Source organism: Rhinopithecus roxellana, chromosome 19 (assembly GCF_007565055.1).
Source record: "Rhinopithecus roxellana isolate Shanxi Qingling chromosome 19, ASM756505v1, whole genome shotgun sequence".
In the NCBI taxonomy this organism is placed as follows: Eukaryota; Metazoa; Chordata; class Mammalia; order Primates; family Cercopithecidae; genus Rhinopithecus; species Rhinopithecus roxellana.
In genome coordinates, this window is record NC_044567.1 from 75,143,112 (window position 1) to 75,168,322 (window position 25,211).

The window sequence follows — 25,211 nt, forward strand, 5'->3', positions numbered from 1 at the left end:
CAAACAGATCTCATGAGAACTCAGTATCATGAGAACAGCAAGTGGGAAATCTGCCCCCATGATCCAGCCACTTCCTACCAGGTCTCTCCCCCAACATTGGGGATTACAATTCAACCTGAGATTTGGGTAGGGACACAGAGTCAAATTGTATCACATGTGGAAGCCTATAAGGAAGCTATAAGCTAACTGGAATCATAGGATTCCAGTTAGAGGAGAACAGTTATCCATATGTCTGTTAAGTTTGTCTTAAAGAGAATTTAAGAAGGAAACAGAAGGTTCTTTCCTCTTGGCTTGACTTTGTGCCTTCCATGAAATTAAGATATTTGAATCTTTTTTTTTTTTAGCTAGAGTCTCACTCTGTCACCCAGGCTGGAGTGCAGTGGTGCAACCATGGCTCACTGCAACCTTCACCTCCTGGGTTCAAGTGATTCTTCTGCCTCAGCCTCCCGAATAGCTGGGACTACAGGTGCACGCCATCACACTCAGCCTTTTTTTTTTTTTTTTTTTTGAGATGGAATCTCACTCTGTTGCCCAGGCTGGAGTGCAGTGGCACAATCTTGGCTCACTGCAAGCTCCACCTCCCGGGTTCAAGCCATTCTCCTGCTTCAGCCTCCCGAGTAGCTGGGATTACAGGCGACCGCTACCATGCGTGGCTAATTTTTTGTATTTTTAGTAGAGATGGGTTTTCACTGTATTAGCCATGATGGTCTCGATCTCCTGACCTTGTGATCCGCGTACCTCGGCCTCCCAAAGTGCTAGGATTACAGGCGTTGAGCCACTGCGCCTGGCCAAGCTATTTGAATCTTTTAGCAGTTCTTTCTTGTGTGCTGCATTGCCTGGTTGCCTTTTGTTAGTTATAGAAGTTCTAGCATTTTATATGCATGTAGGAGAAATACTCAATCTGTATTTATTATTATTTATAAAATGACTGAAAAATAAAAAAATACAAAAGCCTCTGGGAAACATTCAGAGCTTATGTCACTTTATCTTTAACTAAATGCTCATCTTACCTGTTGGTGAAACTGGAAATTACCTACACATTATGATTGGAGAGGCACCTAAATAAAAATCTCCTCTACCTTCCAGAAATCTGTATTTCACTTTTATTTAATCTAATGTTTTCACCACTACTCCTGTTTGGTAGATGGCAAAAGATGAAGCAATTATTTCTAGAAGACTACGATAAAACTTGTTACCTAGGAAGAAAAGGAAGGTCGTGGAAGCATCCCTTTATCTTCTTCCATTAGCATTGTTCAAGATAGGTTAGCACTGTGGCAAGCACATGCCTCAAAAGAATGGGGTACAGTGCATGTTTTCCCTTGTAAGTGGGAGTGAAACAATGGGTACACGTGGACATACAGAGTAGAAAATAGACATTGGGACTACAAAAGGGAGGAGGGTTGAGGGTTGAATTTTGTGCTGGGTACACTGAAAGCCTAAACTCACCACAAAGCCTATGTGCATGTAAGAAATCTGCACTTGTGCCCTCTAAATATATAAAAATAAAAACAAATAAAAACGGGGTACAGGACAAATGTTTTTACTTATTCATTATGTATACCAAATCATCCTTATTCTATGAAATGTGTGAAACAGCTCATAATTAAAAAATACACTTATACTTTTGTTTACCTAAATAAGGAAACTGAGGCAAAATTAATATAAGTAGAGAGTTTGTTTGGGTCCAGGTTGAGGACTGCAGCCTGGGAAACACTTGGGAGGTACTCTGGAGAACAAAGGAGAGGTTCAAGTTTTTAAAGAAAAAAGGTAACAATCAGGAGATGGGTTGATTACAGAAGTTGTTTTTCAGGAATTCTCACTGGTTTACAGAAATAACATTGATTAGTGATTGGCTATACAGTGCTGAACTGTAACATATGAGTTATGGTATCCAGTGTATGGCATTGTTAGGTTAATTTGTGGCTACTTGGTGACAGTCTAGAGTCCACATAGCAGGCAACTTTGAAATAATTGCTTAGCTCAAGGGGATGTGAGACAGTGACTGCTGTCTCATTTTAATGCCTCTTTGGGCCTGATAATTTAAAGAGGCCTTCCATTCATCAGATTAAAATTTTATTTTCTTTATCATTTTTTGAAAAAAGGTGAAAGATCAAAAGTCATGTAATGGAGTGGAAGTCATGATTATACTAGAAGTAAGAAGGCTCAACTTCAATAAGGATATATGGGGTATATAAAGCACCAGTAAACTGCAAGTTGCAATTCAATGAAGTTTAGGAGGTCACTACTAGTTTTTCTTTTTCTTTTTTTTTTCTTTTTTGAGGCAGGAGTTTACTCTGTCACCCTGACTGGAGTGCAGTGGCATGATCGTAGCTCATCGCAGCCTGGACCTCCTGGGCTTAAGAGATTCTCCTGCCTCAGACTCCTGAGTAGCTAGGATTACAGGCGTGCACCACCACGCCTGGCTAATTTTTAAATTTTTTGGAGAGGTGGGGTCTCACTATATTGCCCAGGCTGGTCTTGAACTCCTGGCGTGAAGCAGTCCTCCCACTTTGGCCTCCCAAAGTGCTGGGATTACAGGTGAGAGCCACTGCAGCTGGTTTACTACTAGTTTTTTTTGTTTTTGTTTTTCAATAAATAAGTTAGAATAGAATTGAAAACATTAGAGTGCTTTTCCCTCCTCCTGTCTCTCTCTTGCTTTCTACTGCACCTCTTCTCTCTGTGTATGTATATTGTACCTCAATAGAAAATGTACTTTTGACTGTAGGTCATAGACAAAATAGTTGAAAGTCCTTGCTTTGAGACTAGAGGACTGCAGAGGGATCTAATCATATGGCAGCTTCAGGGAAGTGAAGAGCAAAGTATGGGGGTTCACAGGGTATGAATTTGGGAGATTGGATTTAAAGGGATAGTGTGTCAAAAAAGCTAGATACTTTTTCTTGGAGAAATAAATCAGAAAAAAAAGAGCAGGATATGCCGTAAATACATATAATTTTATTTGTCAATTAAAAAACAAATTTAAGAAACACAATAAATACATATAATTTTATCTATCAACTTAAAATAAATAAATAAAATTGGAAAAAAAGGCCAAGGTACTTGTTAAAAAAGGGGAGTGGCATGAATTATAATTTTTTTTTTTTATGTCACAATTTTGCTTAGGGCTGAGTTCACCTGAAGCTCTCGTAGATATAGTCTAGTTAGTCTCTGTCCTGAGGAGTTGTTCTTGAAATTTAAGTCTACCCTGGATTTCTTGAAGCACACGTAAGAGTATGTGTCTTCTCTTCTAAAATTTAATTCAAATGTAATTCATAATTACATTTTATCTTATTGTTGTATGGTTTATGGCAGTGGTCTCCAGCCTTTTTGGCACTAGGGACCGGTTTCATGGAAGATATTTTTTCCACAGACAAGGGGATGGGGAGGAGGCAGGGGTGGTTTCTGGATGAAACTGTTCTACCTCAGAAGATCATCAGGCATTAGATTCTCATAAGGAGGCACAACCTAGATCTCTTGCATGCACAGTTCACAATAGGGTTTGTGCCCCTATGAGAACCTAATGCCGCCGCTAATCTGACAGGAGGTGGAGCTCAGGTGGTAATGCTTCCTCTCCAGCCACTTACCTCCTACTGTGTGGACCAGTTTTGGTTCACAGCCCAGAGGTTGGGGAACCCTGGTTTATGGAATGTTTGTGTTATGAAAGGTCTTGAGATCGCACTACTGTGCTTTTAGCCTGGGCAACAGAACAAGACTCTGTCTCAAAAAAAAAAAAAAAAAAAAAAAAAAAAAAAAAAAAGGGTTTTTGACCGTCCAATTAAGAGGAAAAAGGAGAAATAAGAGAAACAATAAGAAAGAAGAATGTTGATTAAAAAGAAGTTCAGCTTCTAATGCCCAAACTTTAGTCTTGAAATACCATTTCTTATTAAAAGGCTCTTTAGAGAAATGCTGATTGCATGTCTGTGAAAGGAAATGTACAGTAAGCCTGGAACATCTTGTCTTCCGGAGATAAGGAAACTGTTAATAAAGAAGACTGCCACCAGGGAATCATCAGAAGGACTCAAGAGCCTGCTTGAAGAGGCTCCCACCTTTTCCTATAAAAGATGAGAAAATTGGAGCATCAATAATTATAATAATTTCAGGGAATTAAACTGCATCAAATACATTTAAGTCTATGTGTTCAAAATGGTATAAAATTATTTTGTCATTTTTAGAGGTTACAAGTGAGCCAAGTCTTTGTTATGAAAAGCGGTAAAAAAAGGAAAACAATAGAGCAATTATCTTGCCTTTCTTTCTTCTTCTTTTTTTAAATCAGTTGAATCTCTCTGTATCTTGCCATTCTGTATGAAACTGTACCACTGGGCAACCAAATAGTACATGAGAGAAAGTTTCTATTTGTAGACGTATTCTAGTAGCCAGGCATGGTGGTATGTGCCTATAGTTCAGTACTCAGGAGGCTGAGGTGGGACAATCACTTGAGCCTGGGAGTTTGAAACTGTAGTATGCACTATAATCACACCTGTGGATAGTCACTGCACTCCAGTCTGGGCAACTTAGCAAGATCCCATCTCTACACACAGAAAAAAGAAATATTCTAACTAATGATTGAAGGAATGATGGATTTATAATATAATCACTTTGCAGTCTCTCATGATTTTTTATTTTTATTTTTATTTATTTATTTTTGAGACAGAGTCTTGCCCTATCACCCAGGCTGGAGTGCAGTGGTGCAATCTTGGCTCGCAACCTCTGCCTCCCAGGTTCAAGCAATTCTCCTGCCTCAGCCTCCTGAGTAGCTAGAACTACAGCCATGCACCACCACACCTGGCTAATTTTTGTATTATTATTATTATTTTTTTGTAGAGACAGGGTTTCACCATATTGTCCAGGCTAGTCTCGAACTCCCGACCTCAGGTGATTTGCCCACCTTGGCTTCCCAAAGTGCTGGGATTACAGGCGTGAGCCACCATGCCCAGCCAGTCCCTCATGATTTACTACATCTAGTTATTATTTATAAGTAGCTGCTAATACCACAAATAGCCAAATGGACATTATGTGCTTCCTGATGGAATAACATCACCACCTAGAGAGTGGTTTTGCATCTCTCTCGACTATTGAGCGTTAATATGTTCAAGCGTCTAGAATCCTACAACCATGGTGATACAATCAGCAAAATCCTGACTGTGGAAAATCTACAGGACAAATGACCTAGTAATAATAATTATAATGATAGTAAAAGGTATAGAAGGAGAACTTATAGATGAAAAGAAGTTAAAAAGACATTTCAGTCAACTGTGATGCTGGGATTTTATTGAGTCCTGATGCAAAATGTTAAGAAGTTTTATGAAATTTACAAGACAACTGGAAATGTGAATGCTGCCTGTATATTTGATGATATTAAGAAATTGTTAATTTTTAGCTGTCATATGGTGTTTTTTTTTTCGTTTTGTTTTGTTTTTGAGATGGAGTCGTGCTGTGTCACCCAGGTTGGAGTGCAGTGACTCAATCTCAGTTCACTTCCCAGGTTCAAGCGATTCTTGTGCCTCAGCCTCCTGAGTAGCTGGGACTATAGGCGTGTGTCACCATGTCAAATTTTTTTTGGTATTTTTAGTAGAGATGGGGTTTCATCATGTTGGCTAGGCTGGTCTTAAACTTCTGACCTCAAGCAATCTGTCCAGCTTGGCCTCCCAGAGTGCTGGGATTACAGGTGTGCGCCACCGCACCCAGCCCAATCTCTACAAAAAAAGACACCTTGTAGAGATTTCTATTAAAATCTCTACAGATGAAATAATATACTGTGATTTATTTCAAAAATAATAAGGGATGGGAGCACAGGGATGGGATATAGATGGAATGGGATTGGCCACTGTTGAAACTGGGTGATGGGATTCTGTATATTTTTGTATATATTAGAAAATTTCCATAATTAAAATTTGAAAAGAATAAGAAAAAGCAAAAAGAAATTCAAGAGTGATTCCAATTTCTGTGTCATTTAGATTTGAAACGTCAGTATTTCTTTGTGGAGAAGAAAAGTCCTCTGATTTTTTAGTACAAAAAAAAGGTGGGAGAAAGAGTTTACAAGTACAACAGCACAGTAAAATAACTGAGGTAAATAAAGATTTGGAAATTTTTCTTTTACCTTCAAGTGTTTTCCTTAGCCCTCAAACATTCCCTTATATTTTTTAGTCCAAGTGTTGAAATGTCACAGTCTTAAATATTACTACCTACTCTTGCTCCTCCTCTTCTCTTCTTCATTCTCCTTTTCCTTCTTCTTAAAAAAAAAAAAAAAAAATAGAACAAGGAATCTTTCAGGAGCTTATGAAAAATTTGCCTTTTTTTCTATTAAACTTACTTTTTTTGTCTTTTTTACTGTGCTCTCTCCTAACATTTTTGCTTTTTTAACAGGAACACTAGGTGTTCTTTTTTTTTTTGAGACGGAGTCTCACTCTGTCACCCAGGCTGGAGTACAGTGGCGTGATATCTGCTCACTGCAAGCTCCGCCGCCTCCCGGGTTCAAGCCATTCTCCTGCCTCAGCCTCCGGAGAAGCTGGGATTACAGGCGCCCGCCACCACCCCCGGCTAATTTTTTGTATTTTTAGTAGAGACGGGGTTTCACCGTGTTCGCCAGGATGGTTTCGATCTCCTGACCTTGTGATCTGCCCGCCTCGGCCTCCCAAAGTGCTGGGATTACAGGCGTGAGCCACTGCGCCCAGCCAACCCTAGGTGTTCTTTGATTTGTGGCAACGTAACTCCAATCTCTGCCTCCATCTTCCCATGAGTCTTCACATGGCCTTTTTTCCTGTGTCTGTATCTCATCTCCTTCCTTTCTCTTACAAGCACGCCTGTCATTGTATATTTCATTTCAAGATCTTAACTTTATTACGTCTGCAAAGACGTTTTCTCCAAATAAGGTGATATTCACAGTTTCAGATATTAGAACATGGAATATCTTTTTGTGTTGTCACTCACTATGATATACTTGGAGGTGTATTTCCTTTTCTCCCCTCTGTCTTAGTATTTGCTGTGCTTCTTAAATCTGAGAATGCATGCCTTTCTTCAATTCTGGAAAATTCTAATATATTTATCTTTTAGAATATTTCCCCTCTTTCAATCTCTTTACTGTCCCTTTGTATCTTCTATTAGATGTGTATTAGATTTTGTCATCCTGTTTTCTATATTCTTTAACATTGCTTCATATTTTTCATCTATTCTGTCTCTCGATTTTGTTCTTGGTAATTTCTCCCCATCTTCTTTCTAGTTCACTTATTCTTTATCTAGCTGAATCTAATCTACAGTTTAACCTTTCCTTTGGGATTTTAATTTCAGTGATTCTATTTTTTACCTCCAGAAATTTTATTTGATGGTTCTTTTTTTTTTTTTTTTTTGAGACGGAGTCTTGCTCTGTCGCCCAGGCTGGAGTGCAGTGGCCGGATCTCAGCTCACTGCAAGCTCCGACTCCCGGGTTTACGCCGTTCTCCTGCCTCAGCCTCCCGAGTAGCTGGGACTACAGGTGCCCGCCACGTCGCCTGGCTAGTTTTTTGTATTTTTTAGTAGAGACGGGGTTTCACCGTGTTAGCCAGGATGGTCTCGATCTCCGGACCTCGTGATCCGCCCGTCTCGGCCTCCCAAAGTGCTGGGATTACAGGCTTGAGCCACCGCGCCCGGCCTGATGGTTCTTAAAATATGCCGTGTGTCATGTTTTTTGCTCATATTCTATAGTTATTTCAAGATTGGTATCTGATCAATTCACTATATGAAATTTTTGGGGGATCTAAATGTTGTGTTTGTTGTTTTGTCTGATTCTCACTCATGTTAACTTGTTCTTTGGGTGTTATATATATTTTGTACATTCTTTCATATATAGTTGATCTAAATCTGTGGAAATTTTCAATTTGCCCTTCTTCAAGAGAATTTTTAAAAAGATAATTTGCTTTTGCCTTTGCCATGCACTTCAGAAGTGTTACAAATCAGAGGTCATTTTAAATGAAGTTTTTGGTTTCTGTTTCCCTGGCCCATATATTTGGTGTAGATTTGACTTCCAAACTCATGTATGTAGAGTTATGATTATGACTAATCAGGACGAATAGTCTTTCTTTTTTTCCAACCTGGAGCTGGGATGGAGACATGTTTTAATCATACTTTTTCATTAGGGGATAAGTTTTTTCCTTCCCCACTCTTGCTGAAAATATTGTCTTTTGAAGATACTGGTTCTGTATGGCATCTCAGTACCAATTCCTGTCAATCTTGTGTAATGTGAGAGTCTTTTTTCCACATCTTGCATGGTCATTAAAACTCAGTGCTCAGGGTTCCATGTAAAATTGAAGACACCTATAATTAGAATTCTCATTTTTCTAAAGTGCTACTTTCCTCTCCACCTAGCTGCTTGCCTTTTTGGAATCGTGTTTATACATGCAATCTTAAGTGGATAATTTGCTCAATGATAGAGATAATCAAAAACAAAATTACCTGTATCATTTGAATAACTGTGTTGATTCTCCACATTGCACTTAAGTCAAAGCCTTTATATGTAGCCTAGAGTCTGGTGGCTGAGTCTTCTTGTTCTCTCTATACCATAGGTTTTCCCTGCTTTGTAAAATCCATTACTATATATTGACCAACTATTAATGACATGATTAAGTGCATACTTAAGAAAACCATGGTTTTGCAAAAGAACATTGTATAGTTTATTTAAATTTTACTTTATATTAAATGTAATTTAATTACAAAAGGCAATTTTACACCAGAAGCATAATTAATGAGGAGCCAAGGTATGATTAATTATCTTTTAAGAGTTTTATCATCCAAGAATGCTGAATTACCAGTGTGACCTCAGGCACCAACATACTTGCATTTGGCTCTAGATTATCCCTCCTTTTCTGAAGCTGTCAAAGGAGAAGGTGACTAGGAAAGAAAACTCTTTATGCAAGTTGCCGAATCAGTACAGCGTTCACAAGACTTCATCACCTCTTTGTACATCTTCCGCAATTACTCGGTATTTAAATCCTTGTACTCTGTTTCTTGAAGGTTGGGTTCAGACTTGGGTGTTTCTTTCCAGAATCGTTTATCCCTTCCACATAAAGAATATCAAGTAGCTTATGCTAACTATGCTCTTAGGATTGTGTAGAGGTAAGAGCACTGTATATGGAATTGGAAGACTTAGATTTGAGTCCTGATTGACCTCACATGCTTAGACTTTTGTAAAATTTACATCTCTGGGCATCACTTTCCACATCTGTATAAGGATCTTGTACTAAATGGACTCTTAAGATGTCTTCCAACACTAACATTATATGATTCCAGTTATTTACATGTTGCAGTATTAGATAAATCATCTTTTCCAGACATTTTACTGATAGGTGATGTAATCTGAGATTCTTTGGCTGTTTAAAGATGTTCTTGTTTGCTTTATTATAATAACTTCCTTAAAAATTTGCTGTGACTCGTATTAAGAATAGGAAAAATTGGACCACAGTCAAAGGATAGTGGGTCATGGGCACTATTTACAGACTAGGGTAAATTCTGCTTTATAGAAAAATATCTCAAAAAGAAATAAGGTGGGACTTCTGACGTGAAGAATACGGAATTTTCCTTGACTTGGACAGTTCTTCAAGAAAGGTTCTTATGAATCTCAGACTATTGGTAGGTTTGCTAATATTTTAAAATGGAATTTGCATATTTTCATTGCCACTTTCTAATATGACTGTTTCTTTGACAGGGAAAAGGAAATGCTGTCTAACCTCTACATGACATTATATGATGAAGTAACCCATGGATATTTACACTCACAAGAATTAAGTGGTAATAAGAGGTTCTAAAATTTCTTGAATACATTTCCTGATTATGTGCTTTTTAGGAATTGTTTCAGCAGTTAGTGCCTCTTCATCTACTTCTAATGGCTTATGGTATCAACTGGTAATACATGATATGCAAATGCTGCAGGCTGTGAGGAAGCAAAAGTAGATAGTTTAATCCATAAATATCTTTGGTTGTATTGGTTAAGATAGGTAAAATATAATATGTAGCTTATACTAGTTCAAGTGTATTTTTTGGAAAAATGTCTGCATATTACATCATGGATAAATTAGTAAGTGCTGGAGTCACTGATATCACTGGAATTTAGTCTTTGGTATCTTAAGGCTTATGCTACCCTTCACGCTTTCATGACACTGACCTCTCCCATATCTTGGGCTTCTCCTTTATACCTATGGAATAATTTCGCATAGTTTTCCTTTTACCTTAACTCTGGTTGTCATATTGTGTATCTTAGTGTCCAAATGGGTGACTCATACTGCTGTAGCTTCACACTTTCAAAACCAATTATTTTACCTTGATTCCCCTGACCAACACTGATGGCCACAAATTGCACATTGTCATTATGTGAAAATCTCAGACTTTAATGTCTTATTCTTCACTCACAATCTCTTATGCTTCCAGCTCTTTTTATTTAGAATTTTATTTCCTTGACCTCTCCATTTGGTGCCACTATGATTGTATGATTTCCAACCTCAGCTGCCCTTAGCACCAGTTGGTATTATTCCCTTTAAGTTTTGGTGTGATCTCTCCTGTTTCCTTTGGTACCTATTCCAAACCTTCACTACTCTCCTCAAATACTCAATTATGTCATCTATCCAACTTTAAACATTTAAAAATGTTTTACTTAATTAAAATAAAATTAAAACTTGCTAGTCTGAAATCTATGAAACTTAATCTTTTCTGCCCTGTTTCTTTTGAAAAAAATTTTATTGTGGTAAGAATATTTAACATGAGATCTACCCTCTTAACAGATTTTAAAAATGTAGGTTATTCTTATCTATAGGCATAATATTGTACAGTATTTCTATAGAACTTACTCATCTTATGTAACTGAAATTTTGTACTCACCAATTAGCAACTCACTATTTCCTCATACCCCCTGTTCCTGGCAACTGCAATTCTATTCTTTGTTCCATAGGTTTGACTATTTTAGATGCTTTATATAATTGGAATTCTGTAGTATTTGTCCTTCTTTAACTGGCTTATTTCACTTAGCATAATGTCCTTCAGATTCATTCATATTATTACATATGACAGGATTTTCTTCTTTTTAAAGGCTGAATGATATTCTATTATATGTATATAATATACTTTTTTCCCCCTTATTTATCTGACATTTAGGTTGTTTCCACAGATATTTAGATTGTTTTCCATAGGCTGGCTATTGTGAATAGTACTGCAGTGAACAGGGGAGTATTACTGTCTCTTCAAAATCCTGATTTTAATTCTTTTGGCTAAATATCCAGAAGTGGGATTACTGGATCATGTGGCTTTGCTTTTTCGTAGAGAGTTAGTAAAGGCTGTTGGGAAGCTTCCTAAACTCCTTGATACTCCTACCTACAAACAACATTCATGTCCTTTCATCTTGTCTCATTGGAAAAGGTGCCCTTTCACCAGACTAATCCTTTCATTTCTTGATTTTCTTCTGCTTTCTCAAGGTCTATGCTTTGCTAATTTTTACTCAGTATTTTTCAGAAAAGCTTTTTGAAGGAGTTGTTTTTATTAGTTGCTGAATTTTCTCACTTCCCATTTCATGGAAATCTGGCTTCCACCTCCAAAATTCTACTAACACTTACTAAAGTCATTATTATCAACTCTTTAGTCATTATTTTGTATTTATCACTGTCAGGGCTGGGTGAGGTGGCTCATGTCTGTATTCCCAGCACTTCAGAAGGCCAGTGTGGGAGGATCATTTGAGACCAGGAGTTCAAGACCAGCCTGAGCAATATAGTGAGATTCCATCTCTACAAAAAATCATAAAAACAAAAAATTAGTTGGGCATGTTGGCACACAGCTGTAGTCCTAGCTACTGGAGAGGCTGAGGTGGGAGGATTGTTTAAGCCCAGGATTTCGAGACAGGAGTTTGAGACTGCAGTGAGCCGTGATTGCACTACTGCATTCCAGCCTGGGCAGCAGAGAAACTCTGGCTCTAAAAAGACAAACAAAAACAGCACTATCATCGATTGCCTCTTTTCTGAAAATAAAGTATAGTATCCACTGAACCAAAAAATTCAGTTCAATAGACTTTTTTTTGAGAATTTCTTCTTAATTAGGCACTGGAAACAGAAGAATGAAAAATCTTGCTTCGTAGAAGCTGACAGTTTAGTGAGGGATATTGACATGCAAGCAATCATAATACCAAGGGCTTTGACTGAGATACATAGTAAGTGCTATGGGAACACAGAGGAAAAATTTACTATTCTCAGGGCAAGTTGTGGAAGCCTTTGCCTATATGCCCTTGTGCAACTTTTGTGACAGTTTCTGAAAGTTCTTTAGGAAACAGGTTGAAAGATTTGAATATTAAAAGATTGAAGAGAGTGGGGTAAAAAAGAAAGAAGTTTGAAAGTCTGAAAATACAGATTTGCTCCCCTTTCTTTTAGTGATTATTATTTTTTTGAAAGATAGTTGGGGGAATAAGGATAATTATTCTTTTTGATTAATTAACTAACTGTTTTGTCATGTCTGTACAGCACTTCATAAAGCCTGTAAAATTTTTAGTAAAATTCAAAGTGGTAAGATTTATGTGAATGATCTTCCAGTGATCCTTGGCATCTTGAGAATTTCTATAAGTGATTTAGAAATGCGACAGGCACTAAAGACTGTTGATATTGATGGTAAGTTTTATCTTTTCAGTATTAGTTTAACGGTCTGCAATCATAAATATGTTTGTCAGATTAATTACAAATGATAGGAAAGCTAAACCTTAAAATGTATTATAAAAACATCATTTTTGGTTATATTATATGTTATGAAACATTTTTATATGTTACAAGAACATTACTTACAATAATGATATTGAAAATTGGCCTCAGGTTTATATAATTGGTTTGATTAATTACTAGACTGGACTATGACTTATTCTCATTATTGTTCCATGCATGGTTTAATCTTATTTAGTTATGTAATTTAAATAATGTAATAAGTACTTGACCCAACCACCCAAAATAAAAAGTAGGACCTTGTCAATAATTTACATCTAACCATAAACTTTACTAAGCAACCTATTATTCTGTTTTCCCCAACCTGAGGTAAGAATTATCTTGAATCCTATATTCATTATTCTCTTATTTTTCTGTTTAAATAGTATTATTGTTATGGATAGGTATTTTTGTAAAATAGTTCAAAAATTTTAGTTGTTTAAAAAACTTTAGTAAAAAGTTTTTCATGCTGTATATAATCTTGTTTTTTTCACTTAATATTATATGACTAAGATTTATTCATATTGTTGTAAATGTGACTAAGATTTATTCATATTGTTGTATACTGCTTTTTCTTTATACTCCTGCCATCCTCGAATTGATCAGCCTTTAAAAATTATGGTTGTTCTAATAGATATATGGTTATTATCTGATTGTGGTTTTAATTTGCATCTCCTGAATGATTAAATAATGTTGAATATCTTTTCATGTGCTCGTTTGCCATTTGTATATTTTTTGCCCATTGAAAAATTGTGTTCTTATTATTGTATTTTGAGATTATTTATATATTCTGAATATAAGTCTTTTACTGGATATGTGATTCATAGATTTTTTTTCCATTCTGTGGCTTGTCTTTTTATTCTCTTAAGAATGTTTTTAGAAAAGGAAAAGTTCATACTTTTGATGAAGTCCAGTCTACAATTTTTCTTTTATGAATTGCTTTTGATATCTTAACTGAAAGATCTTTGCCAACCCAAAGTCACAACAACGTCAGAAAACAAGTCAAAGTAGTTCATTAAAATTTGGACGGATGTTTCACTGTTTTTGAAAGAAAGGAGAACCCACTCTCAAGCTGTTATACTGAAGAAGTGGAGATAGACAACTTGACAGACTTTTCAGTGCTGGAGAAAGTGCTTCTGTGGTATGGAAGTGAGAACAACCAAGCCTTGTCATTTCCTCTGCAGACGATTGGAAGCACTTCAGTCTTCCTCTGTAGGCTATTTCTGCTCAGATGACATTAAATTGAAATACAGATTTATACTTGTTTTCTTCATGACATAGATAACATCACTGATGTAAATAAACCCTGTCAAACTTGGGCTCATTTGCTTCATGACAGGAGAAAATGAATTCATAGTTATTTAACTTGAAGAATCTTGAAGAACTACAAATATAAAAATTAGTCTTGAGCAAAGAGCACTGCTGTATCTACAGTACTAGTCCCAGAGCATTCTTATTACTGCTGGAACGCTATTTACTACCTAATTACAATATGTACTTTTTTTCTGGTAAATATTCTTTTTACATTCTATATATGTCTACTGCTCTGTGTATAGATAATAGTATTCTAATGTCATTAGTTAATTCTATTTACATTTTTAGTTGCGATTTTTATCTTATGTTCTTAGGGAGTTTGCTAATAATGTTTGCTGATAGAGTTTTTTTTTTCCCTTCTGGTTTGGAATCATTTTTATAGTTAATGGAATGCTGAATTTTTCAAGTTTCCTTAAAGCTGTGGCTGATGTTTCTTATTTGGTCTCTCAGAATCCAGGTAAAAAAGACTTCTTCAAAAGTATAGAAGAGAATAATTTTGTAACTGATTTTGGGGTTGGGAAGGGTGGTATTTAATATATGAATTAATTTATATTTTACAGAATCTGCCACTAGCGTAGGCTGAGAAAAATTAGGTGTGAATTTTGTCATAAAAGGCATTACAAAACCTGGCTCAAACTGCCCCAATATTCTAATATTCTATCTCTAATCTCTAGTTTTTCCTTCACATTAACTGCTAGACTAATTCTCTTAAAATACTCTTTTCACCATGTCATCTTCCTGCTCAAGAATTTGGATGCTCTTCCTATTATCAAATGAGTCTAGGCCAAACTCTTATGCTTAGCCTCTTCATCCCTTCATAATTTTGTTCACCACTCTTCCCTTTATCACAGTACCTTTCCCAGGCAAGAACCCCATACTCCAATTAGTCATAAATCTTCATACATGCCAACATAATTCTTACTCCCATGCCGTTGTTTGTGTGCGTGTTTTTTTTTTCTGTTGAAATCTCACATCTGTTTTCTTCTTCATCCTTAACAGTACTTTCTTCCTTTTGCCAGAAATCTGTTTGTATCTATTCCTAAAAATTTCAGATACTTATGGGTCTCTTAATAACCTTTAGTTTACATTACCTATACATTATAAATAAAGCGGTTGGAAAGGGTATTCATATTAATGATAGAAACAGTACCTCCAAAAACACAAAATCTGTGGTGTTCATGACCTGATGTTAGCAATTCTTCTATTTCTCCATTAGGTGATATCAAGTTCTTATGCTCGGTCCTTGGAATTATATATTTTTATTTTTTATTTGTATAAATTTAAGGGGTGCAAATGCAGTTTTGTTACATAGATACATTACATCCTGGTAAAGTCTGGCTTTTAGTGTAACCATTATCTGAATAGTTATACATTGTACTTATTAAGTAATTTTTCATCCTTCACCCCCTTCCCACACTTCCAAGTCTCCAGTAACTATTATTTCACGCTCTATGTCCACGTGTACACATTTGGCTCCCACCTATACATTTGGCTCCTACCTATAAATGGCTTTCATTATCTCAAGTGAAACAACTCAGAAACAGAAAGTCAGATAGATAATAGTTTCATCCATGTTGCTGTAAAATATATTATTTCATTCTCTTTTTATGGCTGACTAGTATTCCACTGTGTGTGTGTGTGTGTGTGTGTGTGTGTGTTTGTGTGTGTGTGTGTACCACATTTTCTTTACCCAGTCATCCATTTATGGACACTTAGGTTCATTTTATATCTTTGCTATTGTGGATTGTGCTGTGATAAACATATGAGTGCAGGTATCTTTCTGAGATAATGGTTTCTTTTCCTTTGGGTGTATATACCTAGTAGTGGAATTGTTGGATCATACAGTAGTTCTATTTTTAGTTCTTTGAGAAATTTCCACACTACTTTCCATTTTTTCATAATGCTCATTTGGCCATTTGTATGTCTTCTTTTGAAAAATGTCTATTCATGTCATTTGCCCACTTTTTAACAGGATTATTTGTTGTTTTTGTTGTCGTTGATCTGTTTGAGTTCTTTGTAAATTCTGGATATCAGTCCCTTGTTGGATGCACAGTTTGCAAATATTTTCTCTATTCTTCAAGTTGTCTGTTCATTCTGTTGATTATTTGTTTTGCTGTGCAGAAGCTTTTTAGTTTAGTTGTCTTATTTGCCTGTTTTTGTTGTTGTTGCTTGTGCTTTCGAATTCTTAGTCATGAATTCTTTGCCTAGACCAATGTCAGTAAGAGTTTTCCTTAGGTTTTCATCTAGTATTCTTTTTTTTTTTTTTTTTGCAGATGGACTCTCACTCTGTCGCCCAGGCTGGAGTGCAGTGGCCTGATCTTGGCTCACTGCAAGCTCCGCCTCCTGGGTTCACACCATTGTCTTGCCTCAGCCTCCCGAGTAGCTGGGACTATAGGCGCCCGCCACCACGCCTGGCTAATTTTTTTATATTTTTAGTTGAGACGGGGTTTCACCGTGTTAGCCAGAATGGTCTGATCTCCTGACCTCATGATCCGCCTGCCTCAGCCTCCCAAAGTGCTGGGATTACAGGCGTGAGCCACCGCGCCTGGCCTCATCTAGTATTCTTAAAGCTTCGAGTATTACATTTAAGTTTAGAACCATCTTGAGTTGATTTTGTATATGGTAGGAGATAGGGGTCTAGTTTCATTCTTCTGCGAATGGCAGTCCAGTTTTCCCTTTACCATTTATTGAAAAGAGTGTCCTTTCACCAGTGTATGTTTTTGTCAACGTTGTCAAAGATCAGGTGGTTATAGATATGAAAGTTCATTTCTGGGTTCTCTTTTCTGTTCCACCAATTTATGTGTCTACTTTTATAGCAGTACCACGCTGTTTTGGTTACTATTACAGTATAATTTGATATATTACTGTATAATGTGATGTCTCCAGCTTTGTTCTTTTGCTTAGGATTACTTTGACTATTTGGGGTCCTTTAGTTCCACGTAAAATTTAAGATTATATTTTCTATTTCGTGAAAAATGACATTGGTATTTTGATAGAGATTGCACTGAATCTGTAGATTGCTTTGGGCAGTATGGTCATTTTAACAATATTAATTTTCTGATCCATGAGCATGGGATGTTTTCCCATTTGTTTGTGTTCTCTATAGTTTATTTCATCACTGTTTTGTAGTTTTCCTTGTAGAGATCTTTCACCTCTTTGGTTAAATGTATTCCTAGGTACTTTGGTTTTTGTAGCTAAGCTAAATGGTATTGCCTTCTTGATTGGTTCTCAGCTTGATACTAGGGATATAGAAATGCCACCAATTTTATCTACTTAAACATTACCAAATTTGTTTATCAAATCTAAGGGTTTTTTTTTTTGGGAGGAGTTTTTAGGGTTTTCTCAGTATAAGATTATATAATCAGCAAACAGACATAATTTGACTTCCTCTTTTCCAACTTGGATGCTTCTTGTTTTTTTTTCTCTTGCCTGATTGCTCTGGGTAGGGCTTCCAGTAATATATTGAATAGGAGTGGTGAATTGTTTTGTTTCAGTTCTTAGGGGGAATGCTTTAAACATTTCCCCATTCAGTAGGGTGTTGGCTGCGGGTTTGTCATATATGGCCTTTATTATTTTGCGGTATGTTCCTTTTATAGTGAATCAGATGGTTTATTTATGTATTTTTCTATGAATTGCCTTTTCACATATACTTTTCATTTAAAAAACTAGATTGTTCATCTCATTGATTTGTAGGAGTTTTCATATTCTGGCTATTAATCCTTTGTTATGTATGTTACAAATGTTTTCTTCTAGTCTATTGTTTCTCTTTTAATTTTGAAATGGTGTCCTTGTTTTTTGGAATGGGACCGTTATATTTTATCACAAAATTTATTATTTTTTCTTTATGTCTTCTGAGTTTTGAGTTGTGCTTAAAGAGGCCTCTCTCACCTCATTAGTGCACACACACATTTTCATCATGATTGTAGAGTACTGGTTTTCAATGCTCCAGGGAACCTGGAGATGGGTAGATGGGAATAGGGCAAGTTAAAATGCCACAAAGCTCACTGTTCTTGTTGAGACTCAGTCATTTTTCTTGAAGAAATTCCTCGGATAACTGCAAGCCTTTGGCTTATTTTCAGAGTTTTGAAACAAGTTGGTTCTGATAATTTCTGCCAGAGTTCTCATTGCTTTTATGGAGGAGAGGGTTTCTGGAGGTCCCTTCCTTTGCTATTTTTGTTAACTTGATCAATAATGAGTAGTTGAGGACAGGCATGGTGGCTCATGCCTGTAGTCCCAACACTTTGGGAGGCCAAGGCAGGTGGATTGCTTAAGCCCAGGAGTTCGAGACCAGCCTGGGCAACATGGCAAAACCCCATCTCTACAAAAATACAAAAAAGTTAGCGGGGCATCGTGGTATGTGTCTGTAGTCCCAGCTACTCAACAGGCTGAGGTGGGAGGATCACTTGAGCTGGGGAGGCAGAGGTTGCAGTAAGCTGAGATTGTGTGATTGCATTCCAGCCTGGGCTACAGAGAGATACCCTGTCTTAAAAAAATTAATTAATTAATTAAAAAAAGACTAATTGAATGAATAAATAATGCCCAGCTTTTTCTCCTTGATTGTACTTATCAAAGAACTTAGTAATCATTAGTTTATTATATGATGAATTTCAAGAAAATCTAGTCTGACTATAATGTGATTTTCTGTCTGAAATTGATCATGGGAATTGTGTTTTTTTTTTGTCAAGGCTAATTAATGGGTGTAGTGGTCAGGGAGAATTTAAATTTAGCAGTTGAACACGGCTTTCTTTTTTTTTTTTTTTATTATACTTTAAGTTCTAGGGTACATGTGCATAATGTGCAGGTTTGTTACATATGTATACTTATGCCATGTTGGTGTGCTGCACCCATCAACTCGTCAGCACCCATCAATTCATCATTTATATCATGTATAACTCCCCAGTGCAATCCCTCCCTCCTCCCCACTCCCCATGATAGGCCCCAGTATGTGATGTTCCCCTTCCCGAGTCCAAGTGATCTCATTGTTCAGTTCCCACCTATGAGTGAGAACATGCGGTGTTTGGTTTTCTGTTCTTGTGATAGTTTGCTAAGAATGATGGTTTCCAGCTGCATCCATGTCCCTACAAAGGACGCAAACTCATCCTTTTTTATGGCTGCATAGTATTCCATGGTGTATATGTGAACACGGCTTTCAATCTGTTTAATTCTTAAGGAAGTTTTTTTTGTGGAAAATTATAATTTATCTGAATATTTTCTTTTTAAAATTAAAAATATACTGAGCTTTCTGATGTGACTACAAATTTTAGAAAATGATAACGTGATTTGGTATTTAATTTATTTTAGTTAAATTGTTTTAAAATTATAGAATCTAAGATTCAGAAGTAGATGTCTTGGGGAGCCCCAGATTTGGTTTGCTAGTCAGGGTCATGCTGAATATTTCCTTCTGACCAGGTTCTTTTCAATTCATTTTATATGCTAAGGATTGTTAACATAAGAATATGAAATTCCTATGAAGAAAAAAAGACCAATGTTTTAGCCACTATTATAAAGTTATTTTATAACAGTGATTTACTTGTTGATAAATATTTATAAAATCCCGTGCTTATATAAGGTTATTTTCCCTTAGTGGGCTATTGACACAAAGTCACCTCCTTTTCCAAGAAAAGCTATTGATTCTCATGGTATACTAATTTGTTTTTTGCAGCATTCCAGGATGCCTTGAAGATTTTCTGTAGGATAAAAGGTGGTCGAGTTTCAACTGATGAAATGTTTGGTGTTTTGGATAGCATGGGTATCCCTATAAACCCTGAAATTTTAGAAGAAGTGATAAAACATACCTATATTGACAGTGAGTTATTTGCATTGAAATATATATGTAAATATATATGTGCACGTATTTATACATTTTTTTTCTGGATATCAATTTTGCGATCTGTCCTTTGCTTCTCCTTTTTTCTCTTGATTCTTACCTTTTGCCATTGACACTGTTTACTGGTGTCTATAGTAAGAAATAGTCTAGAAAAATTAAGTGAGAAGTTTCTAAAATTGTTATAGTTTGGTATGTTTGGTAAAAGAGTAAAATGAATTTTAAAAGAATTCAGTCATATCTCTTTTCCAAGTCATTTCTGGTCTTTGTGGAGAAGTAGTTTCTTGTAGTGTCAAGGGCATTGACTCCACAAGTTAGAAGACCTAAATTTCTTGAATTCTCAACTTTATTGCTTTTATAGCTTTGATTAAACAATTTTGCTATGCCCTTCAGTTACTCTCTGTACAATGTGGATTGCTTTAAACATGATAAAAATATTTAGCAGGTATTTTGTATTACATGTTTACTTGTAACCAGAGGATGTCCTATAATAATTAGTGATTAATTGATTGATTCATTTTATTATTTTATTATTTTTAGAGCCTCACTCTGTTGCCCAGGCTGTAGTGCAATGTCGTGATCATAGCTTGCTGTAATCTTGACCTCCTAGGCTCAGTAATCCTCCCACCTCATCTTCCTGAATAGCTAGGACTATAGGTGTGTGCCATCATGCCAGGCTAATTTTTATTTTGTAGAGATGAGGTCTTGCTATGTTTCCTAGGCTGGTCTCAAATTTCTGGCCACAAGTGATCCTCCTGCCTCAGCCTGCTGAGTAGCTGGAATTATAGGCATGAGCCACTGGGCCCAGTCTGATTCATTCACTTAATCAATCAGATAGTCAGTCATTTAATATCTACTATGCCTGGAACTGTGCTACGTGATGCAAAGATGAAGAAAACACATTTCTTTTTTTTTTTTTTTATGAGACGGAGTCTCGCTCTGTCGCCCAGGCTGGAGTGCAGTGGCCGGATCTCAGCTCACTGCAAGCTCCGCCTCCCGGGTTCGCGCCATTCTCCTGCCTCAGCCTCCAGAGTAGCTGGGACTACAGGCGCCCGCCACCTCGCCCGGCTAATTTTTTGTATTTTTAGTAGAGACGGGGTTTCACCGTGGTAGCCAGGATGGTCTCGATCTCCTGACCTCGTGATCCGCCCGTCTCGGCCTCCCAAAGTGCTGGGATTACAGGCTTGAGCCACCGCGCCCGGCCTTTTATTTTTTATTTATTTATTTATTTATTTATTTATTTTTTTTTTTGAGGGAACTCACATTCAAGTGTGGAAAAAACTAAGCAAACCAAAAATTAAAATGCTCCATGGCAAATACTATAATAGAGTGTACATAGGCTGCTAATACATACTGGAAGCCTTGGGGAAAGATTATCAGAGGAACTGATGTCTGAGCTGAATCTTGAAGGATCAGTATGAATTAAGTAGTTGAAGGTGGTAGCGAAGAGTGAGAAAAACATCTTAAGCCAAAGGAACAGTTTGTGTAAATATGGCAGAAAAATACTCAGACATGACATCTTTCTGAGTGGGCTTCCACTAGTTTCTGTCATTTATTAATGGTGGTTTTGTAGTGGGCTTTTGGTTGCTGATATGTGGTCTGGAGATAGAATCCGGCCACATGGAGTTCTATTAAGAAGTCAGGTATGGTGGGCTCTGGGGTGAGGCATGAGTGGAAGGATATGATGGGGTATGAAAATGTAAAATGGGGATTTTAAAGACTGATCCTAAGCCTTTAGGGCATGCCCTACCAGGAACAACAGAAATCATATATGAAACAGCTGCAGTACCTTGCTTTTTGGCTTATGGAGTTCTGGTCTCGGTCTCCAGGTCTCCTGCTTTATTTGGGGAGGTATATTGGACAAATGATACTAATTTTATAGAATTGTTATAGGAATTAAATATAAACATTTATCACAGTGCTTGGCACCTAGAACAGACACAAGAAGGGTGAGGTAGAAACCTGAGAGTCATCCTTGATAATTCTACTTCTCTATTCCTCATGCAATAGTTCCCTTATTTAAAGTCTTAGATATATCTCTTTAAAAACTTTTCCCTTTTTTCTGTATATAAGATAGATATCTCTTAAGTCTTTCCATTTCTCTCTCTTTTTCTTTTTACTCCTCTCTGTTGCCAGACTGTAGTGCAGTGGTGTGATCTTGGCTAACTGCAACCTCGGACTCCCTGGTTCAAATGGTTCTCCTGCCTCAGCCTCCGAGTAGCTGGGATTACAGGCACGTGCCACCACGCCCAGCTAATTTTTGTATTTTTAGTAGAGACATGGTTTCACCATGTTCCCAGGATGGTCTCAATCTCCTGACCTTGTGATCCACCTGCCTTGGCCTCCCAAAGTGCTGGGAGTACAGATGTGATCTAGTTCTCTTTTTTTTTTTTTTTTTTTTTGAGGCGGAGTCCTGCTCTGTCGCCTAGGCTGGAGTGCAGTGGCCGGATCTCAGCTCACTGCAAGCTCCGCCTCCTGGGTTCACGCCATTCTCCTGCCTCAGCCTCCCAAGTAACTGGGACTACAGCCACCACCTCGCCCGGCTAGTTTTTTGTATTTTTTAGTAGAGACAGGGTTTCACCGTGTTAGCCAGGATGGTCTCCATCTCCTGACCTTGTGATCCGCCTGTCTCGGCCTCCCAAATTGCTGGGATTACAGGCTTGAACCACCAAGCCCGGCCTGATTTATTTCTCTTTATCTCCCTATCTTAGTCCAAGTTCACATAACCTTTCCTCAGGACCATTGCAGTTCATCCTAACAAATATACCCCTATCCACTCTTATGTTCCTTTACAGTGTAGCCATAATGATCTTCGTTCAAATACAGGTCTGATCATGTTATTCTCCTCACATGAAATCTAATAATACCTCTTGGGATAAATAACTCTTTTAGTGTGGTTTACAGGGTCTTGCATGTTCTGGCTTTTACCCAGATCTTCATCTTTATCTGAGACCATATTCTCCCTTGCTCTCTGTGCCTTCTTAGTTTCAACTATATACCATGCCCCTTCTTGCCAAATGGCTGTTGCATGTGTTCATTTCTCTTCCTTGAACCTTTCTCTCCCCTTAAAGTATAAGTTAATTCCTACTTACACTTTAGCTCCAAACTCAACTGTCTTTTTCCTCAGGGATGTTTTCCCAGACCTCTCTGAGTAGGTCAGATTCTCATGTTATACACTCTCATAGCATGATTTACAATTGAAATTTGTATTTTTGTTGGATTGACATGGTATTTCAAATAAGACTGAGCATCAGGTGAGCAGATATCATGTCTGCTTTAGCTTAATATTGTATCTTCAATACCTAGCATGGTGCTTATGGCACATATTAACCGCTCAACAAATATTTGTTGAATGAGTGGATAATTCTGATTCCTCATGCCACATCTTCCAATCAGAAAGAACAAAATATTCTTCATTTTATCATATGAATAAGCTGGCTGCAGTTTGAGGCAAAATTCCTCATAAGGAAAGTCCTTATCTTTTGACCAGGAAAATAATCTTAATAGACATATTAGATTATGAGAGTTAAAACATACTGGGAAACATCTAGATTGAGCAAAAAGATAAGGTAAAGTACTGTACATAAGTAGTGGAGGAAGAAGATGGATAGAACATAAGAGTGAGTGAGGGTAGAGTAACCACAGAACTTTAGGACTATAGTATGTAGTTGCTTGCTGTGCTTCTTAAGAACTCCCTTACTCCCATCAATTGCAAATTACCAGTAAAAGTTGGTTATATACCATAGACTTGTATTAATATTGTTGGTGGGGAGATTTCAAGGATAAAGACCTATGGGTTCTATGTTGGATCTGCTTGGGGCAGAAAGAGGATTGCACCTGTAGAAGGTAATAATGTAAGTGAGATCAAGAGTCCATGGGAATAGAGAAACAAACCTAAAATAAACAAAAGAGTACAAATGACTCAGGAATCCTCAAATTTTGGTCAAGGTATTGATTTATGTTAGTGTATGCTCTGGGGTCTGAGCTATTTTAATGTTAAAGGAAAAGTTAACCCCAGGATGCCAACAATTTTGGGTTACCCAGGTAGGAGATGTTAATTTTTCTGTAGCAGAATTTTGCAGTAAGAAATAATATAACACAGTTATCCTGCTAAAAGAAGACAGCACTGCAGGTACTGTTCTAGCATCTTATTTTTGTATTTGGTATATTGTTGAAGATGATAGGTAGATAATATGTTCATCTTTATAGATGTTCACAATGAGGGAGAAGGAATTATGCCTCTGACATTTTCAGGAAAGTCCAAGGAGGATTTGCTTTATTTAGATATGGCAAGAAGTGCCATATGGAAAATCAGCTGATGGCAGTTCTTAGAGGATCAGGTATTTTGGTTTCTGAAATAGTGTATTGGTATAGCAGTTTTTTTTTTCTCTCATGGAGGTTAGAGATCTGAAAAATTGAACTGGTTGGAAAGTTGTGACTAGTGCAGTTTTTACTAGGGGAGGCTTTCGATATTGGGGAGCTACCTGAAGATTACAGAAATATAGTGTTAATGGTCACTTAGCATCTTCAGAGTAATGTTACCTTGCATATATGACCTTAATAATTAGGATCATTTTTTTCCTCTCACAGTAGGTAGTTGCGTTTTCCAGGATGAATTTCTTCCAGAATTACATACCTTAGAAGTAGGAGGCTGTTTTGAGCTTCCCTTAGGAAATAAATGATACCTGTGACCGTATTGATTGCCTTAGTTTCAACCAGGAATCATTCTTTAAGGTTTTGCTAAGTCAGATAGGGACCAAGATCGTCATTTCAGATTCTGGAATGTGTCTTCAGGCCACTAGGGACTGTTTAAGTAGGTAATATTTGTTTGGGAGTTTCATGATAGGTGTTTATTATTGCGTAGATGCAAGGAATAAATTTGAGCAAGAGCTAATGAATCTGTGAACATGGTTGACTACCACACTCTTATTAGTTGAGGCTGAACTTCTCTTCAGAGAAAGGAGTTTTCTAAATGAAGAGCAGGTAAAAGCAAGATGGCCTTTTCCACTGGATTAATACATGTATGGTCTAACAGAATACTTTTTAGTGATCAGATTCAAGAGCTTGCGGGTTGAAGAAGCTTTGAGTTGTCTTAGGACTTAAGCTATGATCTAAGAACATGGGACATGCAATCAATCTACCGTAAGTGCCAGTTACTGGGGGAGGTTATGGGAAGTGTTAGAACTATAATCAAAACCAGGATGAGGAGAAATACCAAGGAAATAAGAAACCAGAATGTAGGAAGCAATCTCTAATCAGAAGGCAATTTAGCACCAATTTTGTCTAGCATTTCTTTGATTGGTTCAAACACATAGTACTTGCTTTGCAGGGATTTAAAGGCCTGCACCTGAAATACATAGTTTACCAATTTTCAGAGAATCAGAGTG

The 25,211-nt window shown here is 37.0% G+C and overlaps 1 protein-coding gene across 2 annotated transcripts in view; it reads left to right on the plus strand.

The window, feature by feature from the left end:
• Window positions 1-25,211, plus strand: part of EFCAB13 (EF-hand calcium binding domain 13) — a 126,915-nt gene that overhangs the window by 16,813 nt on the left and 84,891 nt on the right. The window contains exons 3-7 of one of the 2 annotated variants that reach the window (XM_030923055.1): window positions 5,952-6,063; window positions 8,817-8,947; window positions 9,671-9,753; window positions 12,459-12,602; window positions 19,663-19,806. In XM_030923055.1, the coding sequence (XP_030778915.1) occupies window positions 5,952-6,063; window positions 8,817-8,947; window positions 9,671-9,753; window positions 12,459-12,602; window positions 19,663-19,806 (614 nt within the window). The remainder of the gene's footprint in view (window positions 1-5,951; window positions 6,064-8,816; window positions 8,948-9,670; window positions 9,754-12,458; window positions 12,603-19,662; window positions 19,807-25,211) is intronic. The other variant, XM_010363530.2, reaches the window with a different exon arrangement.